At 44.2% G+C, this 24194-nt stretch overlaps 1 protein-coding gene across 2 annotated transcripts in view; it reads left to right on the top strand.

Moving 5' to 3' along the window:
- LOC120054617 (lysine-specific demethylase 4B-like) overlaps positions 1-24194 on the top strand; it is a 79542-nt gene that overhangs the window by 30216 nt on the left and 25132 nt on the right. Inside the window, exons 6-13 of one of the 2 annotated variants that reach the window (XM_039002096.1) lie at positions 608-657; positions 8374-8477; positions 11117-11254; positions 16780-16976; positions 19434-19669; positions 20098-20333; positions 22511-22637; positions 23549-23709. In XM_039002096.1, the coding sequence (XP_038858024.1) occupies positions 608-657; positions 8374-8477; positions 11117-11254; positions 16780-16976; positions 19434-19669; positions 20098-20333; positions 22511-22637; positions 23549-23709 (1249 nt within the window). Of the gene's footprint in view, positions 1-607; positions 658-8373; positions 8478-11116; positions 11255-16779; positions 16977-19433; positions 19670-20097; positions 20334-22510; positions 22638-23545; positions 23710-24194 lie in introns of both variants that reach the window. The other variant, XM_039002095.1, reaches the window with a different exon arrangement.

Below are 24194 nucleotides of genomic sequence, written 5' to 3'. Positions count from 1 at the left end.
TTTTCGTGGTATCCAATCGCTAGTAATTACTATCTTGTCTCATCGCTACAACTCCCGTACGGGCTCGGGAGAGACGAAGGTCGAAAGCCATGCGTCCTCCGAAGCACAACCCAACCAAGCCGCACTGCTTCTTAACACAGCGCGCCTCCAACCCGGAAGCCAGCTGCACCAATGTGTCGGAGGAAACACCGTGCACCTGGCCCCCTTGGTTAGCGCGCACTGCGCCCGGCCCGCCACAGGAGTCGCTGGAGCGCGATGAGACAAGGATATCCCTACCGGCCAAACCCTCCCTAACCCGGACGACGCTAGGCCAATTGTGTAATGAGGACTTTGACAAGAGAACTAAGCATAATAAGCTTGAGTATTCTCACTGGTGATAGCAGACTTATGTCTTTGGAGAGAGACGTGTATCTGGATGTGTAAAGTGGAGGTGAACTACTGTCTGTCTGTGTGTGCGAACAAGAGGTATAGCATTGTCCATTTCCTCTCCTAAAGACTGTAAAAAGAGGAGGAGATGGAGTCCCCTTCATTTCGCGCCATATTCACTCTTCTTTTCTCCCCGCCACCCACCTTATTTTCTCTCTTCTCCCTCTTTCCTTCCGTTCAGGTACGCCATCCCACCTGAGCACGGCAAGAGGCTGGAGAGACTGGCGCAAGGTAAGACTATCCTGGCGCACGCATACACACTGAGACAGACAGCCTTGATTCATGTTAAACAAATATCCACCTGATAGTTAACAGGCCACTCTATAGTCACTGTCTGGCCTCTCCATCAACTGCTGTTAAAACATCCCCCTAGCGCGATGCAATGGAAAAGGCCTTCAAAAGGCCGACGACGCAGAGAGTGTAGCCTTCCTCTTCACATTTCTCGCTCCTTCTTCCCAGGAAAGACAATGCACTACAGACTCCTATGCCCTTTTTGTTGTGGCTGTGAATAACGCTTAAAACGGCCAGTCAATTTCTTTATTTAATAGCGCTTCAAGTACTGTACAACACGTTGTGTTGTGAATGGGCAAGAACGTCGTGGAGTAAGGACGGTAGGGCGTGCGCAATAGTCATATAATCGTGTAACACACCATTATGGACAATAACTGTGGACTTAAGACCATCATCATAATTGTCTTAATACATATATTTTGTGTATACAGAAGTAGTAGAAAATATGTCTTTTCAAGTAGATAGTAGTTCACCCAATAGCAGTTTCAAACTTTTTACATGAGTAAGTTTAAAGTTGGTAGTCATTTTACGAGCAGAATGGCACAGTCGGGAGGAAAAACTTCCTTTCCAAAAGTTTCAAGCAGTCGAAACCGTTCATTTTTTGAGGACGGGGGTGACACCAAAGCTGTGTTGTATTCTTTAGGTATGTCGTAAATGTCTTGAATGCTTTGCTTGTGGAGCAGAGGGTTACACATTGTTTGGCTCCTCAGATCACTCACTTTGTAACAGTTTTGCTCTTTACTACTGTTGGTTGTATGCAACCGTACATAACGCCAATGTAACAGCAACGCAGATAGTCGTAACGCCAACGCCAACCACAGCCATGCATATGCTTACTTCCCACGCTTATGAGATGCTTTTTTATCTATTTTAACATGTTGTAGTCCATATGCAGAGTAGCTGTATGAACAGTTACACAGGACCACTAGTATAAAGCATCACACAGACATCATCACACATACCTGACGTTACACAAATAACTCAGCCAGTCACACCTGCTACCACTATCTCTCTCTCTTATCACGTCATTTCAGTCACAGCCTGGTTCTTTTTTTCAGTGGGGGGGGGGGGGGACTTAATTTCAAACTCAAAGGACAAAATGAAGCTTTAAGTTAATATTGCCCCGGGGAGAGTTCCACACTGCCGGCTGAATTTTAATGGGGATTAATACGCAGGCTTCGCCTGCACATTATTCACCTTTTATCAGCTCGCACAGCAGCCGCCAGAGAAAACGCCTCTTTGAGACGAAACAGGCTCTGAAACAATGCAATGAAAATGAAGGATGAAATGGGCCTCGATTATACTGTCAGTTATATTAAAGTTTAACTGGGCAGACGGTCTATCCATCCTTTGAGGCGCAGCACAGACTGCTCATCGGGAGAGCTGTGTGTGTGTGCGTGCACGTGTGTGTGTGAGAGAAACGTATTTTTCCCTTGTCTAGTAAGTTGAAGGCTTCAAGAAACTATTGATATACAAGAGGAAAGGACTGATTTGTTTTTGAAGAGGAGACTCTGGTCTTTGAGGCTATGGGCGTGAAATGAATTGTCATCTGAGGAGGAGTGAGGAAGAAAGACGGAAGTGAAGGGAGGGTTTTCACATGAGATCGGATGAGTTTATTTAGGCAACTTCCACCTCTCGCCTTCTGAAATGTGGTAAAAAGGGGACGTAAAGAAGCCGTAGCAATCGAGAAAAGACAAAGAAAGATGAAATGGTATGACGCAGAAAATAAATAAATAAAGGCCCGGTCAGAAAACGGTATTGTGCTGACACAAACTGTCACGTAATTGATTTGATATCATAGTGTGCCATTTTGGCACTGGTTAAATTTTCTCACTCTTCACTTTGGCTTGCCGTGTAGTCTGGCCCGGGGACCTGCTGACGTTGACCCGGGGTCTGGCGCGGAGGGAGGGATTGTGGGACCAAAGAAAACTATTATGATAATTAAAGGCTTTCTGGATGTGTACCACGTTGGACTCCGAGCACTGTGACCTGTACATCCTGCATCTGACCGAGAGGAGTGCTCTTCACTTCACCTCCAACCACCAATGCCTTCAGGAAGTATTCATACCCCTTGACTTATTCCACATGTTACAGATTATTTTTCAAAATGGATTATAGATTTTTATTCTCACCCATCTACATACAATAAGTCATTATTACAAAGTGAAAACATGTTTTTTAGAAATGTTTGCACATTTATTGAAAATGAAATATTTAATTTACATAAGTATTTGCACCCCTTTTCCTATGACACTCCAAATTGAGCTCAGGTGCATCCAATTTCCTTTGATCATCCTTGAGATGTCACTCCAACTTCATTGGAGTCCGCCTGTGGCCAATTCAATTGTTTGGACTGGTTTAGAAAGAAACACACGTCTATATAATGTCCCACAGCTGACAATGTCAGAGCAGAAACGATATCATGAAGTCCAAGTAACTGTCTGTAGATCTCTGAGATTGTGATGAGGCATATATCTGGTGACGGGTATAAAATATGTTCTAGTTTGCAAAAAAACATCATAGGGAAAAGGAAAAAATAAGGAACTACCCAGACTCTGCCTAGACTTGGCCCTCCAACCAAACTGAGCAACCGGGCAAGAAGGACCTTGGTCTGGGAGGTGACCAAGAACCAAATGATCACTCTGACAGAACTACAGAGTTCCTTGGCCCAGATGGGAGAATCTGCCATAAGGACAACGGTCTATAAAGCACTTCACCAATCTGGGCTTTATGGGAGAGTGGCCAGGCGGAACCAGTGGTGGAAAAATTACTCAATTGTCATACTTGATTAAAAGTAAAGATACCTTGATATAAAATGACTTAAGTCACCCAGTAAAATACTACTTGAGTGAAAGTAAAAAAATATTTGGGGTTAAATATACCTAAGTATCAAAAGTAAATGGAATTGCTCAAATGTACTTAAGTATCAAAAGTAAAAGTATAAATAATTTAAAGTTCCTTTATATTAAGCAAACCAGACGCCACAATTTTGTATTTTTTTATTGATGGATAGGCAGGGGCACACTCCAACACTCAAACACAATTTACAAAAGAAGCATTTGTGTTTAGTGAGTCCGCTAGATCTGAGGCAGTAGGGAGGACCAGGGATGTTATCTTGATAAGTGTGTGAATTGGACCATTTTCCTGTCAAAATGTAACGAGTACTTCTGGGTGTCAGGGACAATGTATGGAGTAAAAAGTACATCATTTTCTTTTAGGAATGTAGTGAAGTAAAAGTTGACAAAAATATAAATAGTAAAGTACAGATACCCCAAAAAACTACTTAAGTAGTACTTTAAAGTATTTATACTTAAGTACTTTACACCACTGGACGGAACCCACTCCTGAGAAAGGCACATGACAGCACGCCTGAGGTTTGCGAAGAGGGACGTGAAAGACACTGAGAGTGTAAGGTAAAAGATTCTGTGGTCTGATGAGACAAAAATGTTACACTTTGGTCTGACTGCAAAGCGCTATATCTGGAGAAATCCAGGCACAGCTCATCACCTGTCTAACACAAATCCTTGATGAGTACATGCTTCAGTGTGCAAACGACCTTAGACTGGGGGGGGCGAAGATTTGGGACAATGAGCCCAAGCGTACAGCCAAAGCAACGTTGGAATGGCTTCGGAACAAGAATGTGAAAGACCTTGAGTGGCCCAGCCAAAGCCCAGACTTGAATCACATTGAAAATCTGTGCCATTCACCGCCTCTCCCCATCTAATTTAACAGAGCTTGAGAAAATCTGCAAGGTTGAATGGGAGAAAATCCCCAAAACCAGATGTGCAAAGCTGATACGGACATACCCAGGACGACTCAAAGCTGATACGGACATACCCAGGACGACTCAAAGCTGATACGGACATACCCAGGACGACTCAAAGCTGATACGGACATACCCAGGACGACTCAAAGCTGATACGGACATACCCAGGACGACTCAAAGCTGATACGGACATACCCAGGACGACTCAAAGCTGATACGGACATACCCAGGACGACTCAAAGCTGTAATCGCCGCCAAAGGTGCTTCTACAAAGTATTGACTCAGGGGTGTGAATACTTACATAAATGAGATATTTCTGTATTTCATTTTCAATACATTTGCCAACATTTTCTAAAATTATGTTTTCACTTTGTCGTTATGGGGTATTGTGTGTAGCTGGGTTAGAGGAAAAAAAACTGATATAATAAATGTTGAATTCATGCAGTAACACAACAGAATGTGGAATACATCCAGGGGTATGAATACTTTCTGAAGGCACTGCATGTCTTCCGTTTGGGTGGAGAGCTTAGGCCTAAGTCCTGCGCTGTCTGTGGGTTATTCACTAGAGTGGGGTCATATGGTCATCATAAGCAGGAAGTCTATGTGAAACAGAATATAAGGTCCGTCATATGTTATATGAATCCATGTTGGAAGATTACGCTCTTGCACTGCCTTGATTTTGAATGTTGTTCCAATTTCACATAACACTTCACAGTTCCAATTTCACATAGAGGAATACTATCCAATATGGATGCCACAACTGGTAAATTCAGACAATGGGTTTAGGGTTGAATATTTTCCCGGTATTTTACAAATGTTCCATCCCGAGAATATATAACTTTTCTCCTGGGTAACCCGGTATTTCCCACCAAAACCAGAAGTGTCGTTCAAAAGAATTCTAAGCACATAAATAGGCCTATGTCTGGATTTGATTAGAGCTCTGCTCGCAAATTCAAGCCAGATGCTACCTGATCCATACAATAAATACTTTTTATGAGCTCTACATTTAATGAGCCCGAGCCCAAAAAAAGCACAAATGATTGTGCCGTTATACAATACATACAGTGCATTCGGTGTGTATTCAGACCCTTTGACTTTTTCCATGTTTTGTTACATTACATCCTTATTCTGCTGCTCTATCTTCAACAGGACAGTGAGCCCAATGAGCCCAAGCCGGCAGACAAAGCAACGCTGCTCTGCCTTCTTAACAACACTATCAACAAGGCAGGTCCTACAGGCCCTAGTTTTGTCGCACCTAGACTACTGTTCAGTAGTGTGGTCAGGTGCCACAAAGAGGGACTTATGAAAAATTGCATTTGGCTCAGAACAGGGCGGCACAGCTGGCCCTTTAAAAGTACACGGCGAGCTAACATTAATGACATGCATGTCAATCTCTCATGGCTCAAAGTGGAAGAGAGATTGACTTCATCACTACTTGTTTTTGTAAGAGGTGTTGACAAGCTGAATACCGAGCTGTCTGTTTTAAAGTACTTGCACACAGCTCGGACACCCATGCATACTCAACAAGACATGCCACCAGAGGCCTCTTCACAGTCCCCAAGTCCAGAACAGACTATAGGAGGCGCACAGTACTACATAGAGCCATGGCTACATGGAACTCTATTCCACATCAGGTAACTGATGCAAGCAGTGGAATCAGATTTTTTTTTAAACAGGTAAAAGTACACCTTATGGAACAACAGGGACTGTGAAGAGACGCACAATGGTACAGACACATGCATGGATTGTGATATTGTTGTATGGTGGTATTATACATTTTGTATTGTAGATATGTAGTGGTGTAATAATGTTATGATGTACTGTTTTATCTTTTGTTTTATATGTAATGTAACTGCTTTAATAGTTTTGGACCCCAGGAACAATTCCAGCTTTATCAGGAGCTTATGGAGATCCCTAAGAAATACAAATTCATTTTTTATTTTTTTGTCCTCATCAATCTGCACACAATACCCCATAATGACGAAGCAGAAACAGGTTTTTAAACATATTTGCAAATGTATAAATAAATGAAATATCCCATTTACATAAGTGTTTAAACCCTTTACTCAGTACTTTGTTGAAGCACCTTTGGCAGCCATTACAGCCTCAAGTCTTCTTGGGTATGACGCTGCACGCTTGGCACACATATATATTTGGGAAGTTTCTCCCATTCTTCACTGCAGACCCTCTCAAGCTCTGTCAGGTTGGATAGGGTGCGTCGCTGCACAGCTATGCTCTCCAGAGATGTTTGATCGGGTTCAAGTCCGGGCTCAGGCTGGGCCACTCCAGGACATTCAGAGACCTATCCTGAAGCCACTCCCACATTGTCTTGGCTGTGTGCTTACAGTCATTGTCCTGTTGGAAGGTGAACCTTCGCCCCAGTCTGAGGTTTTGAATGCTCTGGAGCAGGTTTTCATCAAGGATCTCTCTGTATTTTGCTCCGTTCATCTTTCCCTCACTCCTGACTAGTCTCCTGTCCCTGCCACTGAAAAATATCCCCACAGCATGATGCTGCCACCACCATGCTTCACTGTAGGGATGGTGCCAGGTTTACTCCAGACGTGACGTTTAGCATTCAGGCCAAATAATTCAATCTTGGTTTTATCAGACCAGAGAATCTTGTTTCTCATGGTCAAAGTCCTTTAGGTGCTATCATGTGCCTTTTACTGACTACCATAAAGGCCTGATTGGTGCAGTGCTGCAGAGATTGTTGTCCTTCTGAAAGGTTCTCCCATCGCCACAAAGGAACTCTGGAGCTCTGTCAGTGACCATTGGGTTCTTGGCCACATCCCTGACCAAGGCCAAGGTTCTCCCCTGATTGCTCAGTTTGCCCAGGTGGCCAGCTCTAGGAAAAGTCTTGGTGGTTCCAAACTTCTTCCATTTAAGAATGATGGAGGCCACTGTGTTCTTGGGGACCTTCAATGCTGCAGAAATGTTATGGTACCCTTCCCCAGATCTGTGCCTCGACACAATCCTGTCTCGGAGCTCTACGTACAATTCCTTCGACCATACAGGTGTATGCCTTTCCAAATCATGTCGAATCAATTTTAATTTCCCACAAGTGGACTCCAATCAAGTTGTAGAAACATCTCAAGGATGATCAATGGAAACAGGATGCACCTGAGCTCAATTTCGAGTCTCATAGCAAAGGGTCTCAGGTATATCTGTTTCGCTTTGTCATTATAGGGTTTTTGTGTGTAGATTGATGAGGGAAAATGTTTATTTAATACATTTTAGAATAAGGCTGTAACATAACAGAATGTGGAAAAGGGAAGGGGTCTGAATACTTTCCGAATGCACTGTATCAATCAAAAACAGGATTATCTATTTTTTGGATGCAATTTGAATAGAGTTGAGAGAGTGCTCGCGCGTGCACTGATTTTTAAAGTAACGATATTTGATTGACAGTCTGTTTTTTTTTAAATCTGCAGCTGCGATTGAAAAAAAATATATCTTTACAAAAAGAAAATGTGACCCACGAAAGCAAAGTAGAGATCGGTAAATTAGACGCCCATTCAGTCTTTATATTACTGTAGCATAGACTATGCTACAGCAAATGCAGGTCTACCTGTCACATGAAAAAGAAGTTACCATGATGAGTTGATAGGTCTACATGCATTGCGAACTGTGCTCCGTACTGAGATGGTCTGTCCGTAGAGAAGCCATATCTAGATGTTGCATATAATTTAACAGTTCCATTTCACGCCATGCTGTTCATATAGCTCATTTATTATAATTGACCAGTTTCTCACAGTTATTTATCCTGGGAAAAGGGAGTTGTTTTGGGTGGTAGATCCCGGTAAATCTCGGTAACCGGGTTCCCACCATTCAACCCTAAATGGGATGCAATTTAATAATGTGGTGTTTTTTAATTTAATTTTTACCTGCAGGTTTCTTCCCAGGCAGTTCCCAGGGCTGTGACGCCTTCCTCCGCCACAAGATGACTCTCATCTCCCCATCCATATTGAAGAAGTACAGCATCCCCTTCGACAGGGTAGGTAGCAGGACACAGTTGGGGGGGGGGGTTGAAATTGGGGTCTGGAAAAGGCCTGTACCTGAATTCATAAAGCATGTCACAACAGGAGTGCTGATCTAGGATCAGTTGCCTTTTAGATTATAATGAAAGCAACAGAATGGGGGGGGGGCCCTAATCTAAGCTCAACATCCTACTCTGTGACTCTTGATACATACAGCCCCTGGGCTCTAAAGTTTGAAAGCAACAGAATGGTCTGTCAGGGTTAATTGAGGAAGTATATGAAGTGATGTTACATTCTGTGACCACATCCATTTGACTGATGTCATACAATCATGTGTGACATTTAACCAATAACACATCTCTAACACCTCTCAATTTGACCATCTATATTTGACGGATATTCCGGTAATGCAATATAACTAATTTCATCACATAACCACTTTTAACCTGTCAAACAGCTCTCAGAAAGGAGACACTCGACCACCAAAGGCCGTTTTTGTAATAACCCCTCTGAATGGAACCCTCTGCTGAACCACAATTGCACTTCTTCAACCTGTAAGAGGACATGGAAGCTTGGTTCAGCGCATGTCTGTGTCCCAAATTGGCACCCTATTTAGTGCACTACTTTTGACCAGGGCCTATAGGGCTCGGGTCAAAAGTGGTGCACTATATAGAAAATAGGGGTCCATTTGGGACACACACACACACCATATGACTAGCTGACTCTAGCACCGACCGCAGATAAAAATTAACGGGGTGTATGAAAGCCTGCCATCGCTGAGCAAAGTGGAGGTTAATGGCACATTAGATGAGGATGGCTGGATGCTGAAGTTGGTGTCGGTGTGTGGGTGATCTCCTGTCAACCTACGGGACGAACGACAAGGAAATTGCAGCAGAGGAGTGGATGGATGGAGGACGTAGAAGTGAACACGCTAACATGTGCGCGAACATGTAGGCCTGTGCAAGTGTGTTGCTGACAGCTTAGCTTCTTCTGCAACATTTCAAGCTAGCTGGGGAATGAGCTTACCGTATGTTTTTAACTCCGTTACTCGCATAAATAGGCATATGCGGTGTAGACACACACACACACACACAGGGTATTGAAAAGTTGATAATGAGATTGATGACATCTTTATATAGACCATAGCTTCACTTCACACTAAATGATGATGGAGATTGAGCCATGAGTCTTGGTTACATTTCAATTTCCATATTTTCACATTTCCGCGATAGAAAATGAATCACTATGTTAATTTTTTCTGTGGATAATAATTGTAGGAGATAGAAACTCTCACGGTGCGAAATAAATCTGAGATAAAAAAAGTGTACGTTTCTAATACGGCATACACAGTTCTCTACTGTCTGCAGAGTTCGGCTTTTTGCCAAAGTTTTTTTTCTTTTTTCTTTTTTTCTCTTCCCTTTTTGCCGTTTTCCTTCGGGGTGTCGTTATCACAGGGACCGTGTTACCTGACACACACCGAGAGCGTCTCTCTTGATTTGAGTGTAAAAATAACACCGGCTTTGTGCTTTGTTGCAGCTACAAGAGGAGGAAAAACAGCCTTTGATATTGGGACTATTCTGTTTTACCTCCCACTCTCTCTCTTCCGTCGCACTGCCTGCCTGTCTCCCATCTCTACACTTCCTTAAGGCTGAGTTCATGTGCCTAGTCCTAACTAGTCAATGGTTATAGCGAAAATATTCTGCCTTCCTCTTGGAGAGGAGAGATGAGGTGAATTGATGAAGAGGCGGTTTAGAGCAAGGATCCAAAACTTCTAGCGTATTTGGAGTTCAGCTGTAGAAAACTTTTCTTTTTGAGTGCAAAAATAATGTAATATTTCTGGCAGGAGTTGCCAATGACCCTGAAGTAATAGTAGTTAACACAGAAAACCCAGGAGTATCGAAATAGAAACCTCAATCATTTGTCAGGCTTAATTTCGAAGAGATGCAGAGGGGACCGGTGAGCTGTGTCTTCTTCAGCCTCTCCGGCTCTCAGTAAATGATGTCCCTGCCTCAGAACGAAGCGCAACCAAATGCAAATGTTAATTTGCGCGGGCTGGCTAATTCCCTGCGCCATGCTCGCTGGCTTCAGTCTAATTGCGCTTGTACCGCTGCAAATGGTTCTCTAGGAGCCGGAGCCGCGAGGCAGCTCAAGTGAGGGAGAGGTGGAGGGAGGAAGAGAAGGGGGGGACGTTGAAAAAGCAAATCCGCCTTCCCATCAGCACTTAATGATTGTGGATATTAAGAGCTAGCCCCTGTGTTTTTGTTATCCATGGCTGGGTTGCAGGGCTTGCGAATACCCTGTTTTTGCGAAGTCTATCCGTCCAAATGGAGTTTCCTTGCGTGTAACTTACTTCCACATTTTAGCACATCTCCGCCCATCAAAACTTGGGTTAATAACACTGTTTTCTTATGCGATATCGATATGACGTTTTATGAGTTTGCATGCTCAGTCAGTTAATGTACATTTAATGTTGTGTGTTTGTGTTTGACTGAACATTTTAATGCAACTATATACAGTTTTCAGGGTCAGTCATCCAAACCGAAACAGAATGTTCAGATATGGATTCATGTGGAAGTAACACTAGATTATACGACTGCATCCTGTTGGTGTAATATCGCAGAGGGACGTTGTACATGTAACTCTTCCCTCTCTCCAGATCACTCAGGAAGAAGGCGAGTTTATGGTCACTTTTCCCTATGGCTACCACGCCGGTTTCAACCACGGCTTCAACTGCGCCGAGTCCACCAACTTTGCCACCCTGCGCTGGATCGACTACGGCAAGATGGCAACACAGGTGGGTCAATGCACACTAGACCAGACGGTCACCTCAGTGTCCCCTACGAACACACAGCACTATAACGGACTGCCATTTTAAGTTGCATCTAGACAGGTGTAGTTGGGGGCGTTTGCAGATAGATTTAGCGTGACGCCGTCGTCCCTTAGCCCTGAAGTTAGCTGTCACCTTGACGAAAGCTAGCTTAAGTTGTATTTGCGTTTGCGGACCGCTAGTGAAGATTGAATCCATCTGTTGTGCTCTACTACGTACGCTACCTTTCTCCTCATACACAATCGTGCAATTGCATACTTGGAATACCGGTTCCACAGCCCAGTGCTCACACAAGCTGTTTTACGCCTTGAGCATGAGGTAATCGGCGCGTGTTTCTGTGTGTAGTGTGTTTATCGTGTGGCAAAGGGGACCCGCGTCACAGGATCATCTGTAAGCTGTCTCACGTCGCCTGTTTCTTCTTCCCTCTCCTTTGTGATCTCCTTTTTTCTATTCACGTCTTCCTCTCCTCTCGCAGAAAGCAAACTAGGTATTTTTTTTATTTTTTTGCTGTTCATATTTTTTTCTTATTCTTGCACTTTGTGGATTTGATCGGGGCTTTACCTGTAAGGGACACGCACGCACGTAAACACACACACGCGCATATGATGCGACACACAGTCCCTCTTTGTCTCTGCTTGGCTGCGTGTCAGATTTATGAGGTCGCCAGTTCAGTGTGCTGCGGTAGTGGGCTCTGTTCTCTCTGTGCGGCCAACTGTTTTTAAGAACCAGAGGGCTACTAGAAGCCCCTCTCCTTCCCACATGGTTTCTCTGACGTACTTAACCCAGCCCCCCCCCCTCCCCCCGACCCTTCTCAGCACTGGTCACAGTCCACTGGCCAGGGAGCCCTCCCTCACAGTTCTGTCTGAATTTGATAGAGACGAATTGGTCAGCTTTGCGCTTTGCCCTCCATTTTGTGTCAGCGAGTTGACAGGCTGCTCCGGAAAGTGCCAGAGCAATGTGAAAGAAAGAACAGCTTGGGCACCAAGAAAGCCATATGTTGATTTCTCTCCTTCTCTTTCTCTCTCCTTCTCTCTCTCTCGCTCTCTCTCGCTCTCGCTCTCTCTCGCTCTCTCTCGCTCTCTCTATAGGATTCGTCTGTCCACTCCTTTTCCCATCTTTCGTTCGTCCCCCCGTCCTCTCTTCCTCTTGACGCGACAGGGAAGATGGTCCTTCGAGCAGGATCTGTCACTTTGGGCTGTGTGGCTTGTTGCAAGTTTACTAAAGCTGAGAGGCTGTAATAGCTGACCCATCTGTCCGCAGAATTGCATTAATAGAAACCAAGACTATTCTGCCTGGTTGTAGCTAGATACTTTCGAGTCACGTCAGGGGCAATTTTTACATTTTTTTTTTAGCTAACCCTTACCCTTTTCCTAACCTTAACCTAATTATCCTAACCTGTAACAAAAAAGTCACTTCTGCTAGTCAAAACTGGTAGACCTGCCCTGGAGGGCAGTGTGAGTATCCACTAATGCGATACAGCCATCTGTCCTGTCTACCAGCACCTACTAGTTACAGCCACGGTCTTCTTGTTTTTAGTAGTCCTCTTGCAGTCACTTCGGTAGGCTATGTTTGTTCACAGAGCAATGATACTGTGGCTACCCTTATCTCATTGTAGCCTCCCAAGGCAGTGTCAATGTAAACCCAAAATGCGTCTTTTCACGTCTTGTGCTCATGGAGAACGCTAAATAAACAGGCGAGAAACTACATGACAGTGGCACAGTTCCCTATGGGCCCCAAGAACGTAGTGTTGTGAATGGACGTTCATCACACTGTATGAATAGAAGATTCATTTCCCTTCCTTTCATCTTTCAAAGAGATTTTTAGATGACTCACTCTCCGAATAGTGATATTTGTTTGTGTACGCTTGTTTGTTTGGGTTAGAGCTGATGGGCTTTGATAAGGAGTGCTGGAGATGCTGAAGGCTAAAGCATTATCATTGTGGTTTGTGTGGGTGGGTGGGTTTGTGTGTGTGTGTGTGTGTGTGCGCATTCTTGCGTACGCTCTAGGCCTGGAGCGTTTCACTACACCCACAATAACATCTGCTAAATATGTGTATGAGACCAATAAAATGTTATTTGATTTTGAGCAGGCTATAAACAAAGTGTATGTATTGTCATTTCACTTCTTATTTGTGATAATGCCGGGTTGAACTGACAACAGACTGCCATGTTAATATCTGGTGGCTCTTACCAGAACATCAGAGCACGACGGCAGGCGTCAACATGGTGTCTGTCTGTGCGTCACTGAATCTGATATCCCCCACTAAGTTGTGCCCAAATAAGCTTGCGTTCTTTTTTTTCTTCTCCTGATGGCAGTTGTGACTGCTTCCTTATGCAATATGCATGACAATGTTAGCATTTGTTTTTGAGCTTTCCCCAGAAAACCACTGTCGTTCCTCTACCTGCTCAGTAACTTCCAATTCATTTCAAACGAATGGAGTTTGTCTAGTGCTGTTTGTTTTTCCTCTGGAAGTCTGCGCGCATCCAAATGCCAGGAAAAGTGTAGCCTAGCTGTAGTAAACTTGAAGGATACTCTCCTATGGGTGCAGACGAGAGGACAAGACAGTACAGTACACTACAGACTCATTAACGGTTGTAAACTAGATTATAATTACCCCATTACCCCAATTTCGATCTTGTCTCATCGCTGCATCTCCCCAACCGGCTCAGGAGGCGAAGGCGCTTCTTAACACCGGCCTGCTTAACCCAGAAGCCAGCCGCACCTCTGTGCTGGAGGAAACACCGTTCAACTGACGACGGAGGTCAGCCTGCAGGTTGCCCGGCCGGCCACAAAGAGTCGATTAGCCAAGAGCGCGATTAGCCAAGTAAAGCCCCCCCCCCCCCCCCCGCCAAACCCTCCCCTAACACGGGCGATGCTGGGCCAATTGTGCGACGCCCTATGGAACTCCCGATCACGGCCTGGGATCAGCCTGGGACCGAACCCAGGTCTGTAGTGACGCCTCTAGCACTTAGACGGCTGCGCCACTCGGGAGGCCCCGCCGGGGGTCTTTTTTGAAGGAACTCAGTCCCGGCTTTCAACTTACTCTTGAAAGTTGTAATAGTAGAATGCAAAAGGTGCAATTTTGAAATTGGCTAGTGAATCATCAGTCCTGTCATGTCAGTCACTGCAGACCGTAGACCTATTTATATCTTGTCAGCAATGTCCAGATGAGTTAGCCCATGTCAGCCAAAAAGTAGATATTGTTTTAAGTTTTGTGTCACTCAAATATCACATGAATACACATTAGATAGAATGAATACACAATATAGAATTGCAAGAAAATGTGCTTTACAACTGCAAAATGTTACTTGCACCCCATGACAAATTGTGTAGAATTGTAGAAAATAAGCTTTAAACCTGCACAATTCTCTCCGCCAGCAAGACGGGCGTGAACAGTTTGTGTCATGAATGGTGCTTGTACCCATAGAAATAGATGTGGCGCGCGCAGGGGGAGCAGGCTGTTCCCCAATGCTGGAAGGGGGGCCCCCCCGAGTGAAACATTTGGGAACCTCTGATTTTAGCAGACACTTTTATCCAAATCGACTTACAATCATATGTGCGTACATTTTCCTATGCTTTACCACCTGAGCCACATGGGACCATCTAGTGAGACTATTTTTCTCCAGCAGGTTGTAGAATCACAAATATTGGGATTTTTAAAGAGGAGCTCTATCAGTCACCGCTGCCAATGGGACCGGAGACAGTAAAAGTCCAGACCTATTTAGTAAAGGATGACAGACGGAGCCAGAGAGGTTGGGTGGCGGAATTTTAAGCGCTCCCCTAACGTCGGATATTATTCTAATACGGGGCGACATTGCCTCAGGACTTCTCCTACAATCATTAAACTTCATTAAGATATAAAGTGAAGTAGGCTATAGGGCTCATTGGTTAGAAGGCCTTGGGGTCACTCGTTGTTTTGGAGACATTTTGTACATTTCCAAATGCATTTTTATCCGATAATGAAGTCATCTAAGTATAGCATGTGCTCCCCCCCTCTAACCCACCCCTCTCGGAAATGGTACATTTCCCTTAATAGTTTTATACGACAGAAATGGGATCTTTTTGGTTCCTACTTCCTCTGGTGCGCTTCTTAATATGTCGTCCCCCCCGTTCCCAACACAGCCGTCAGTGCAAAGAGACACATTTATCTCCTTTTCATTTGTGTTGTGGCGTCTCGCACCTATTCCTCTGTTCCAGGTGACGTTTTTATGAAAGTCCCCAATCCGACCATGGTAACCAGCCGCCTTTTTCTTTCATCCGTCGGTGTGTCCCCCCCCTCCTTCCTTCCATCCCTCAAGTGCTGCCTAGATGAGATGTAGTGTGTGGATATTGGTTTGCAGTAGGGGGGCTAGCTCTTGTTGTTGTGGTTATTACTAACCCCCCACCACCACAACCACCTCCCCTCCTCTCCATCCAGTACCTCTCTCTCGCTCGCTCGCTCTCGCTCTCGCTCTCTCTCTCTTCCCCTTCCTTCCTTCCACTTGTTCTGCCTGTCTCTGTCTGAGGCGCGGCAGGCCTGAAGAATGTTCCCAGTAATTGAACATAAGGCCTCTCAGCGCAGCTCAGGAAATAAAGCAGAAATATAATACACCTACCGGGGCCCAAAAAGAAAATTAGTTTTATTTTCATCTCTTGCTCTCTTTCCATTTCCCCTCTCACCATCTCTCTCCTCCTTTCTTCTCTCTCTCCATCTATCCATCCATTCCCCCTCACCATTTCTCTTTCTCTCTCTCTAGAACGTCTATTCCCTGCCATTGCTAGTAAAAAATATGCCATTGTCATCCATTTAGTGTCATTTTTTATTTTATAGAGGGAACTCAAATGAATGCTATGAATTAAAGGTACTGGCTGTATAGTCCTGTTCAGTTAGACTTGATGCCACTAGTTCAGATTTCCTCTTGTTTGAAAGCACCAAGTCTATTTATTCATGTTTCCTGTCCCTTGTGAAAGCTCCCATTTTCAGTTTAGCTGGAAATAAATCCTTGAGGATTTGAGGCTCTGATCCTAGTTCATTTCAACCTGTAACGGTGAAATCTGTTCAACCCCATTGGCCAGTGACTGTTAGGAGCCTGAATAGGAACCTATTGAGAGTTCTGTTTTTTTCACCGCCTAGTAGTAGTCAATGTCAACTTTGCGGTATTCTTTGACGTTGAAATCTCTAACGAACATAGAATTCAAGGTCAAAGTGTAAACCCCCACAGAACCAATTCTGGCTGTATTTAGTATATTCTCAGTGACCGACACTAAAGAAGGATTTGACCGAAATGTCTGTGTGTAAGATTCGTGCTGCTGCTGCAACAAAGGAAATCATAAAAATAAAAAATAAATGCAAATGGAAGATATTGATATAGGCTAGATTTTGGATTTTGTCTACTTTGTGTGAACCTCCCCTCCTTTTTCAATGCTGTATCTACTCGCCCCCCTCTCTATCCCTCAGTGTTTCCACATTGTGTGGATAATAACGTTTTTCTCATTCCAATTCCCCCCCCCAGTGTACGTGTCGTAAGGACATGGTGAAGATCTCCATGGACGTGTTCGTACGCTGCCTGCAGCCCGAGCGCTATGAGCAGTGGAAACAGGGCAAGGACGGCACCGTGCTGGACCACCAGCGACCCACCACCCTCAACAGCCCCGAGCTGGAGCACTGGAGGGCCAACCGGGTCACCTACCGGGAGAAACTGCTCCAGAGGTGAGGGGAGACAGACGGACAGACAGCACAATTACAGAAGAATTACTATACAATTGAATTTCATAACCCCCCCCCCCAGGGTCAATACGAAGGGCATCATTGGCCGTACAAGAGCATAACTGCATACGTCCTCCCCACACTCCTTGATACATGTATTCCTACATGCATGCCACATACTGTACATTCATACTAAGAGATGGAATGACGAGGGTTAGGAAAAACTCCTGGGCACTCTGAGCTACAGTATGTGAATAGTGTTTCTGTGAACCGTGTCAGCCATGTTTCTGGTTGAGGTGACCGCATTACCACTACACTCGCAGTCATGAGTCACGACCGCAGTCAAATTCCAGGTGACCGTTGAGTCATGGTAATCTCCTCTTATGCACATGTGTTGGTAGTACCCAACTCTCTAAACGACCATCGGGTCACTAATGGCCTGGCACTCAGGGCTCTTTTGCCCCACTAACCACTCTGACATCAATGCAAATGCAATCTAAAAATCACATCAAACACTTATCATCAAAACAGTATCATTCTTTTAAAACTCACCTCCCTGTGATGATCAATTAGAAGAAAGAAGTTCAACGACAGGTTGAAACTGAGTGGAAAACATGGACGTTGTGGATGTTGTTTCAAAGCCAAACATAACGAAATGGACAGTGCTTTCTAAGGTGACGATTCATTCAGGACACCCCTGTGCACATTAGCGCTTATGCATAGCATAGGCCTATATATGAGCCCATGCCCCCCCCCCGGCACAAATAATGATTGTGCCGTTATACAATACATAGCCTACCAGCATATTACAGAAGGCAGAAAAACATTTAAAAACTGATTTAAGATATTTTTGGTGCATACTTGGTCTAGCCTAAATTAAACAAATTCAGAGTTAACCTAGGATATAGTGAGTTTGTATTTGATTTTGAATAGCCTAGTAATAGGGCATTTAAAAAATATATATATTTTCACAATTAATAGACTGACATTACCTCACCACCGGGCGTTTCCATCTCCTCCTCTCTCTCCTTCATTCCTTTCACCAGCGCACAGAGAGAGGGGCTGTCAACAGATGTTTCGTTGTGAAAACACAACTACTATCGATGTTCCCCAACAGATTTCACTTGGTTTCTCAAATGAAGCACAGGGTAGCTGCAGGTACAGGGTTGCAGAGCCAATGGCACACAGAGTTTGGGCAAAATAACAGGGATGCCTTCCCGACGTGGGTTGAACCAGTGGGAAAGTGGCTTCCGTTCCGATTGGATGATATGTGTTTTTCCTCTTGCCCCCTGTTCCTGCCCATTTGATAATGGGCCATTTTAAATCGAGACAAATGCTACATATTAGTAAAGACCAGATTTAAATTGAGAATAGTCTGACGGGTGATATAATGATCACTTGAGGAGAGCTGGAGAGAACAGCGTGTGCATCCTAAGGCAAGGAGCAGAGCGGAAGCTTTTTTTGCGACTTTCTCAAGTCATCAATAGCCTATAGTCGTGTCATTCAGCCCGTATATCTTTTAAAAATCTAAGGCATTCTAAGGTTTGTATCATTCACAACAAACGTTGCCAAATAACTCTTAAGTCTAGCATATAGGGCCTGTTTCAAATGACCACTTTTACGCTCAACGTAGCCACTTCATATGCGCACTCTAGCTCTGGAATGGGGAAAAATATCCTTTCTATTTTATTCAATTATAATCTTCTTACTATAAAATCTGATAGCCTAATATAAAATAATGGCATATAAGCATATCTTGTCTGCTAAATGAACAAGCTTACAGCCTATGGCATGGCGCATAGCCATATAACATACAGTAGGCCAACTCATATTCTGTTCTTCTGAAATACATTTTCATCATATAAGGTTTCTTTAAACCTGCCTAAAATAAATAATGGATTTACCGTGATAGTGTACATTCAATTGATTTATTATCCTTTAAAAAAAAAAAAATGCATGTACATGTTCCAAACGTGCGCATCGGCTACTTGTATTTGTGGAGGCATGGAGATGCTAAATGTGTTTTATGTTCATTAACGGTAAATTACCGTGAGACCGGCACTCTTTTGTATGACAATAACAGGCTGACAAAATGTCATGACTGCCACAGCCCTAGTTGCGGTCTCACTCAGGTGCCAGAACAACGGTCAGGTCGCATGGTGCCAATCACACTGTGGCATTACATCGCCGGGGGAAACCGTCACTGTCGATCACTTTCTCACACACTACAATTGTCAGGCCATGCTTTGCCAGTCAGACGTGTGGAAATGTGTGCAGCAAGAAAGCAACCTTTAGACTCTGGTGTCTCACTCTGTAGTACTGCATCTCTTTCCATCTCTCTTTCTTTCTCTCTTTTTCTTTCTCTATCGCTCTCTTTTTCTTTCTTTCTTTCTTTCTTTCTTTCTAATGAACAAGCCTCAGTCACTCATGTCCCAATCTCCCCCATCCCTCCGTCCCCAGAGCTTTGCAGAAGAAGGAGCAGCTGCGCCGGCTGAAGCTGGAGGAGGTCAAGGTGCTGGCGGAAGAGGGCATCGAGCTGGATGCCGTGGCCTACCAGCGGCAGGTGGAGGAGCGCGAGGCCCAGCGGCGGCAGGAGAGGGAGGAGAGGATGGCCCGCGAGGCCCTGGAGACCCTGGAGGCCATGGATAGAGAGGACCGGGAGAGGCAGGAAGCCCTTGCCGCCCAGGCCGCAGGAGGTGAGTGTGTAGGGCGAAGTAGGTTGAGGTCGCTGATCTTGGATCAGTTTAGCATTTTCGCCGCGAATGGTTAAGGTTCGGATTGGGGGAGGGGGAAGCTGATCCTTGATACGGGGAAGTTCACCCCCCAGAGCCAGGAGGTGAGGGTGGTGGAGGTATCACAAGGCACAAGTTGGCTACAGCGTTGGGGTCAGTTTCCATTTCAATTTGGTTAATTCGGGGAGATTAACTGACATTGCAGTTCCAAATCACACGGTGCCTGATCAAATAAGTATCCAAATAAATGCCTATCAGAACCAATACGCGGTACAGAGATTAGATAACACCTTTTTTCAACTTTTGAATTGGAAGAATTAATGGCAGGTTGGATTGAGGTTCCACGTTTCCCGCGGTACTAATCCCTTTCTTTTATTTATCTTGCCGAGTAGGCCTACAAGACCCCCAGGTAGACCCGCGGAACTTGACGGCGAATGGAGAGAAGAAGAAGAAGAAAAAGAAGAAGAAGAAACAACCCGCCCTGCCGTCCGACCCCATGAACTCTTTCCAAGCAGCTTTTGAGAAGTTTGCCACCTTTGAAATCCCGCAGCCCCCAAAGCAGCACGAAGGCAGCAATGACACAGACCTACCAGCAGAGGGCAAGCTTGATGTGAACGGTATGCAGCAGGTAAGCACTGGTGGAATGCTGTAGGGTGAAGTTGCCCCTATACCCCACTAATGGTTATGGTTAGGATTGGTGGATGGAAGGCTGATTCTAGATCTGTACCTATGGGGAAACTTCACCCCTGGACCATGGAACAACCATAACACTGGCAGCAAGCTTTGAATCGCACAAATTGTCATGCTGTGTTTTGAGGCTTCCTTTGAACATTTTACGTGTATATTTTAATCATGTAGTAGACACTTTTATGCAGAGCAATTTATAATTCGGCCAGTCATCTATCATGTTAATTGACCAATCAGTCTGAACATCTGCACACCTGCGGTCCAATGATTAGCGTGGAACGTTTTTGAACATTGCAGATAGAAATCTGTTGTATTAGAATGGTCACACCTTTCCATTAGTCTTGATAGAGTATTGTGTTTGATTTAATCCAATGCATATCTATCTGCACAGCTTAGCCACTGGGCTAAACCAGTGGCTTATGAAAAGGCATGACTTAAAACTAGCTGACACTCAACCCCAGTAGGTCCAGATTTGTCAGGTTAACGTAATAGATTAATTGATTATTAACCTCTCTGGTATCACTGGGACGCTAGGGTCCCACCTCGACAACAGCCAGTGAAATTGCAGGGCACCAAATTCAAACAACATAAATCCCATAATTAAAATCCCTCAAACATACAAGTATTATACACCATTTTAAAGATAAACTTCTTGTTAATCCAACCACAGTGTCCGATTTCAAAAAGGCTTTACGGCGAAAGCACACCATGCGATTATGTTAGGACAGCGCCTAGCCACAAGAAACCATACAGGCATTTTCCAGCCAAGGAGAGGACTCACAAAAGTCAGAAATAGCGATTAAATGAATCACTGACCTTTGATGATCTTCATCTGGTGGCACTCCCAGGACTCCATGTTACACAATAAATGTTCGTTTTGTTCGATAATGTCCCTCTATATTTCCAAAAACCTCAGTTTAAATTGGTGCGTTATGTTCAGTAATGCATTGTCTCAAATAACACCCGGTGAAATTGCAGAGAGCCAAATCAAATTACAGAAATTCTCATCATAAACATTGAGGAAAGATACAAGTGTTATACATAGGTTTAAAGATAAACATCTTGTTAATCCAGCCGCTGTGTCAGATTTCAAAAAGGCTTTACGGCGAAAGCACACCATGCGATTATGTTAGGACAGCGCCTAGCCACAAAACACCATACAGACATTTTCCAGCCAAGGAGAGGACTCACAAAAGTCAGAAATAGCGATTTAAATTAATCACTTACCTTTGATGAACTTCATCTGGTGGCACTCCCAGGACTCCATGTTACACAATAAATGTTTGTTTTGTTCGATAATGTCCCTCTTTATGTCCAAAAACCTCAGTTTTGTTGGTGCGTTTAGTTCAGTAATCCAAAGGCACAAAGCGCGCTCTCAACATCCAGACGAAAAGTTAAAAAAGTACAATAAAAGTTTGTAGAAACATGTCAAACGATGTTTAAAATCAATCCTCAGGTTGTTTTTGTCATAAATAATCAATAATATTTCAACCGGACAAAAGCTTCATCAATAGAAAAGGAGAAACAAGAAAGGCGCACTCCCGATCACGCGCTGGACTCATGTCTGGAAATGTCCATTGTCCACTCATTGAAAGTGCTGTATCTCCCTCATTTTTCAGAGTAAAAGCCTAAAGACTGGCCACATGTAAAATAAGCCATAGAGATAGTGAACTGGGTCCTAAGTCTTTGTATGGTGGATAGGCTTTCAATGGAAAAACAGCCTTTCAAAATAATAATACTTCCTGGATGGATTTTCCTCTGGTTTTTGCCTGCCATATCAGTTCGGTTATACTCACAGACATTATTTTAACAGTTTTGGAAACTTTAGAGTGTTTTCTATCCAAATCTACCAATTATATGCATATCCTAGCTTCTGGGCCTGAGTAGCAGGCAGTTTAATTTGGGCACGCTTTTCATCCAAAATTCCGAATGCTGCCCCCTACCCTAGTGAAGTTAATGTTGATTGTGGTTTGAGGTAAGTCTGATTTAGAAAAATCCAACAGGCTCAGTGTGGATATCAGGGTGTTGATTCAAGTGAAGTTTATTCAAACCCAGGACCTTGCCCATTAACCTGTTGGTGACCTTTGTTGTATGACCTTTGCCCCCCCCCCCCCTCAGTTGTCGTCTTACTCCAAGCAGCTGAAGATGAGGATGGAGGTGAAAAAGAGTCGCCGGCACCCCCTCAGCAAACCCCCCATGCGATCCCCACTCTCCATCGTCAAGCAGGAGACATCTAGTGACGAAGGTGGGTTCTGCGTGACGACGTCGTAGCACAGTCTTTATACTCAGTACAATATCAGTTTAATACTGTGGCTTTGTCATGATAGCCTGTTCCCAGGTCTGTTTGTGCTGTATACAGCCAACTGCTAGGGTTGTTATATTTGGCAAGACGACACGATAGGATCTGGGACCAGGTTTATTATCATGACGCTAAAAACATGTAAATGGTAGGGGGAAAAAACGAAACAAAGTTGGTCAGTCAGGGTCTTCGGGATAATGTATTCTGTACTGTTTCGGCCCTGCTACACTACAGCCAGCAGGCGTCCGGCATTGCCATCAGCAATTGAGGGAATGCTTCCTTTGAAATCAATCAAAGTTGCTGTATTTTCCGTATTGCGTCGCGTCCAAGCTCAAGAATCGCAGAGGTTCAATTATTGATGGCTGACACGCACGTTTCATTCTATCTCGTGAATTGAAATAATGAGGAATAAAGTTGATTTTGATCGGTTTCTGGAGGAGACAGAACGTCACATTGACACAATGCTGATGACGACACAAGGTGACATAGTGTAGTGTACCTGAAGTCTAAGACTCCTGTCTTTCCCTTCTTCCCCCACGCCCTCTCTCCCCTATTCTTTTCTTTCCTGACTGACACATATTGATCCTGGGATCATGACTCCGAATTAACTGCTTTCAAAGTGACTTTGAGCTGCCTGGCGATAGACGGGGAGAGAGAGGCAGAGGGAGAGGCGCAGGCGAAGGGATTGTAATTCTCCTCTCTGGTCAGGTCTAAACACAGTATTGCGGATTGCTTTGGGCCTTGTGTTACATGCATTGCAGGCCGGATAGAGCATATATCCTTGCATGCGTGCTTGTTTTGTGTTCATCCAGACCCACTGATCTGACTTGTCTTTTTTCTCCTTTCTACCTAAGCAGAACTTTTCTCCCCCTGGCCACTGGATGGCGACGTGAAGAAGGCAGGCCACCTGTGGCAGAACCGCAAGCCCAACTTCCTGGCCGAGAAGGCTTTCAACGCGGCCGTGGCCACCCTGGAACCCTACTGTGCTGTATGCACTCTGTTCTGTCCGTACACACAGGTCGGGCACATAACATAGACTAAAAGAGAACAATGTATATGCTGTAATGTATCGCAATGGCACAAACAATGTCAACATCGCAATCAAGGAAACAGTTGTCTTTGACTATGTCAAAGAAAGTTAACCATTTGCTCTGTCATTTTGATTGAAAGTTTAGTAAAGAAACATTTGTTGACGCACACCCCAAAATATATGTAGGGGTGCATACTAATGGAGGTCAACTGTATACAAGAAAAGAAGGTGGCACACTCTAAATATGCTCCCAGCAATTTCATGGGTACACCGAATCAATGTTTTGGCACGGAGTGCCTTCTTCAGGGTTGCAAACAGAGCGAAAATGATGGTGCCTTCATGTGGAAACTTAAATAAAATACAAATTGCACAATGAACCTTTGGGCACCACGATGTTCAAATAAACATATTATTTTTGCATTTAAGGTTCCATTTTGGATTTATTCTTCTTTTTCAACAGTGTACGGTGTCTC

The sequence above is a fragment of the Salvelinus namaycush genome, chromosome 10 (genome assembly GCF_016432855.1).
Source record: "Salvelinus namaycush isolate Seneca chromosome 10, SaNama_1.0, whole genome shotgun sequence".
In the NCBI taxonomy this organism is placed as follows: Eukaryota; Metazoa; Chordata; class Actinopteri; order Salmoniformes; family Salmonidae; genus Salvelinus; species Salvelinus namaycush.
The sequence above is the reverse complement of the archived record's forward strand: the minus strand, read 5'-3'. Positions and strand labels throughout refer to the sequence as shown.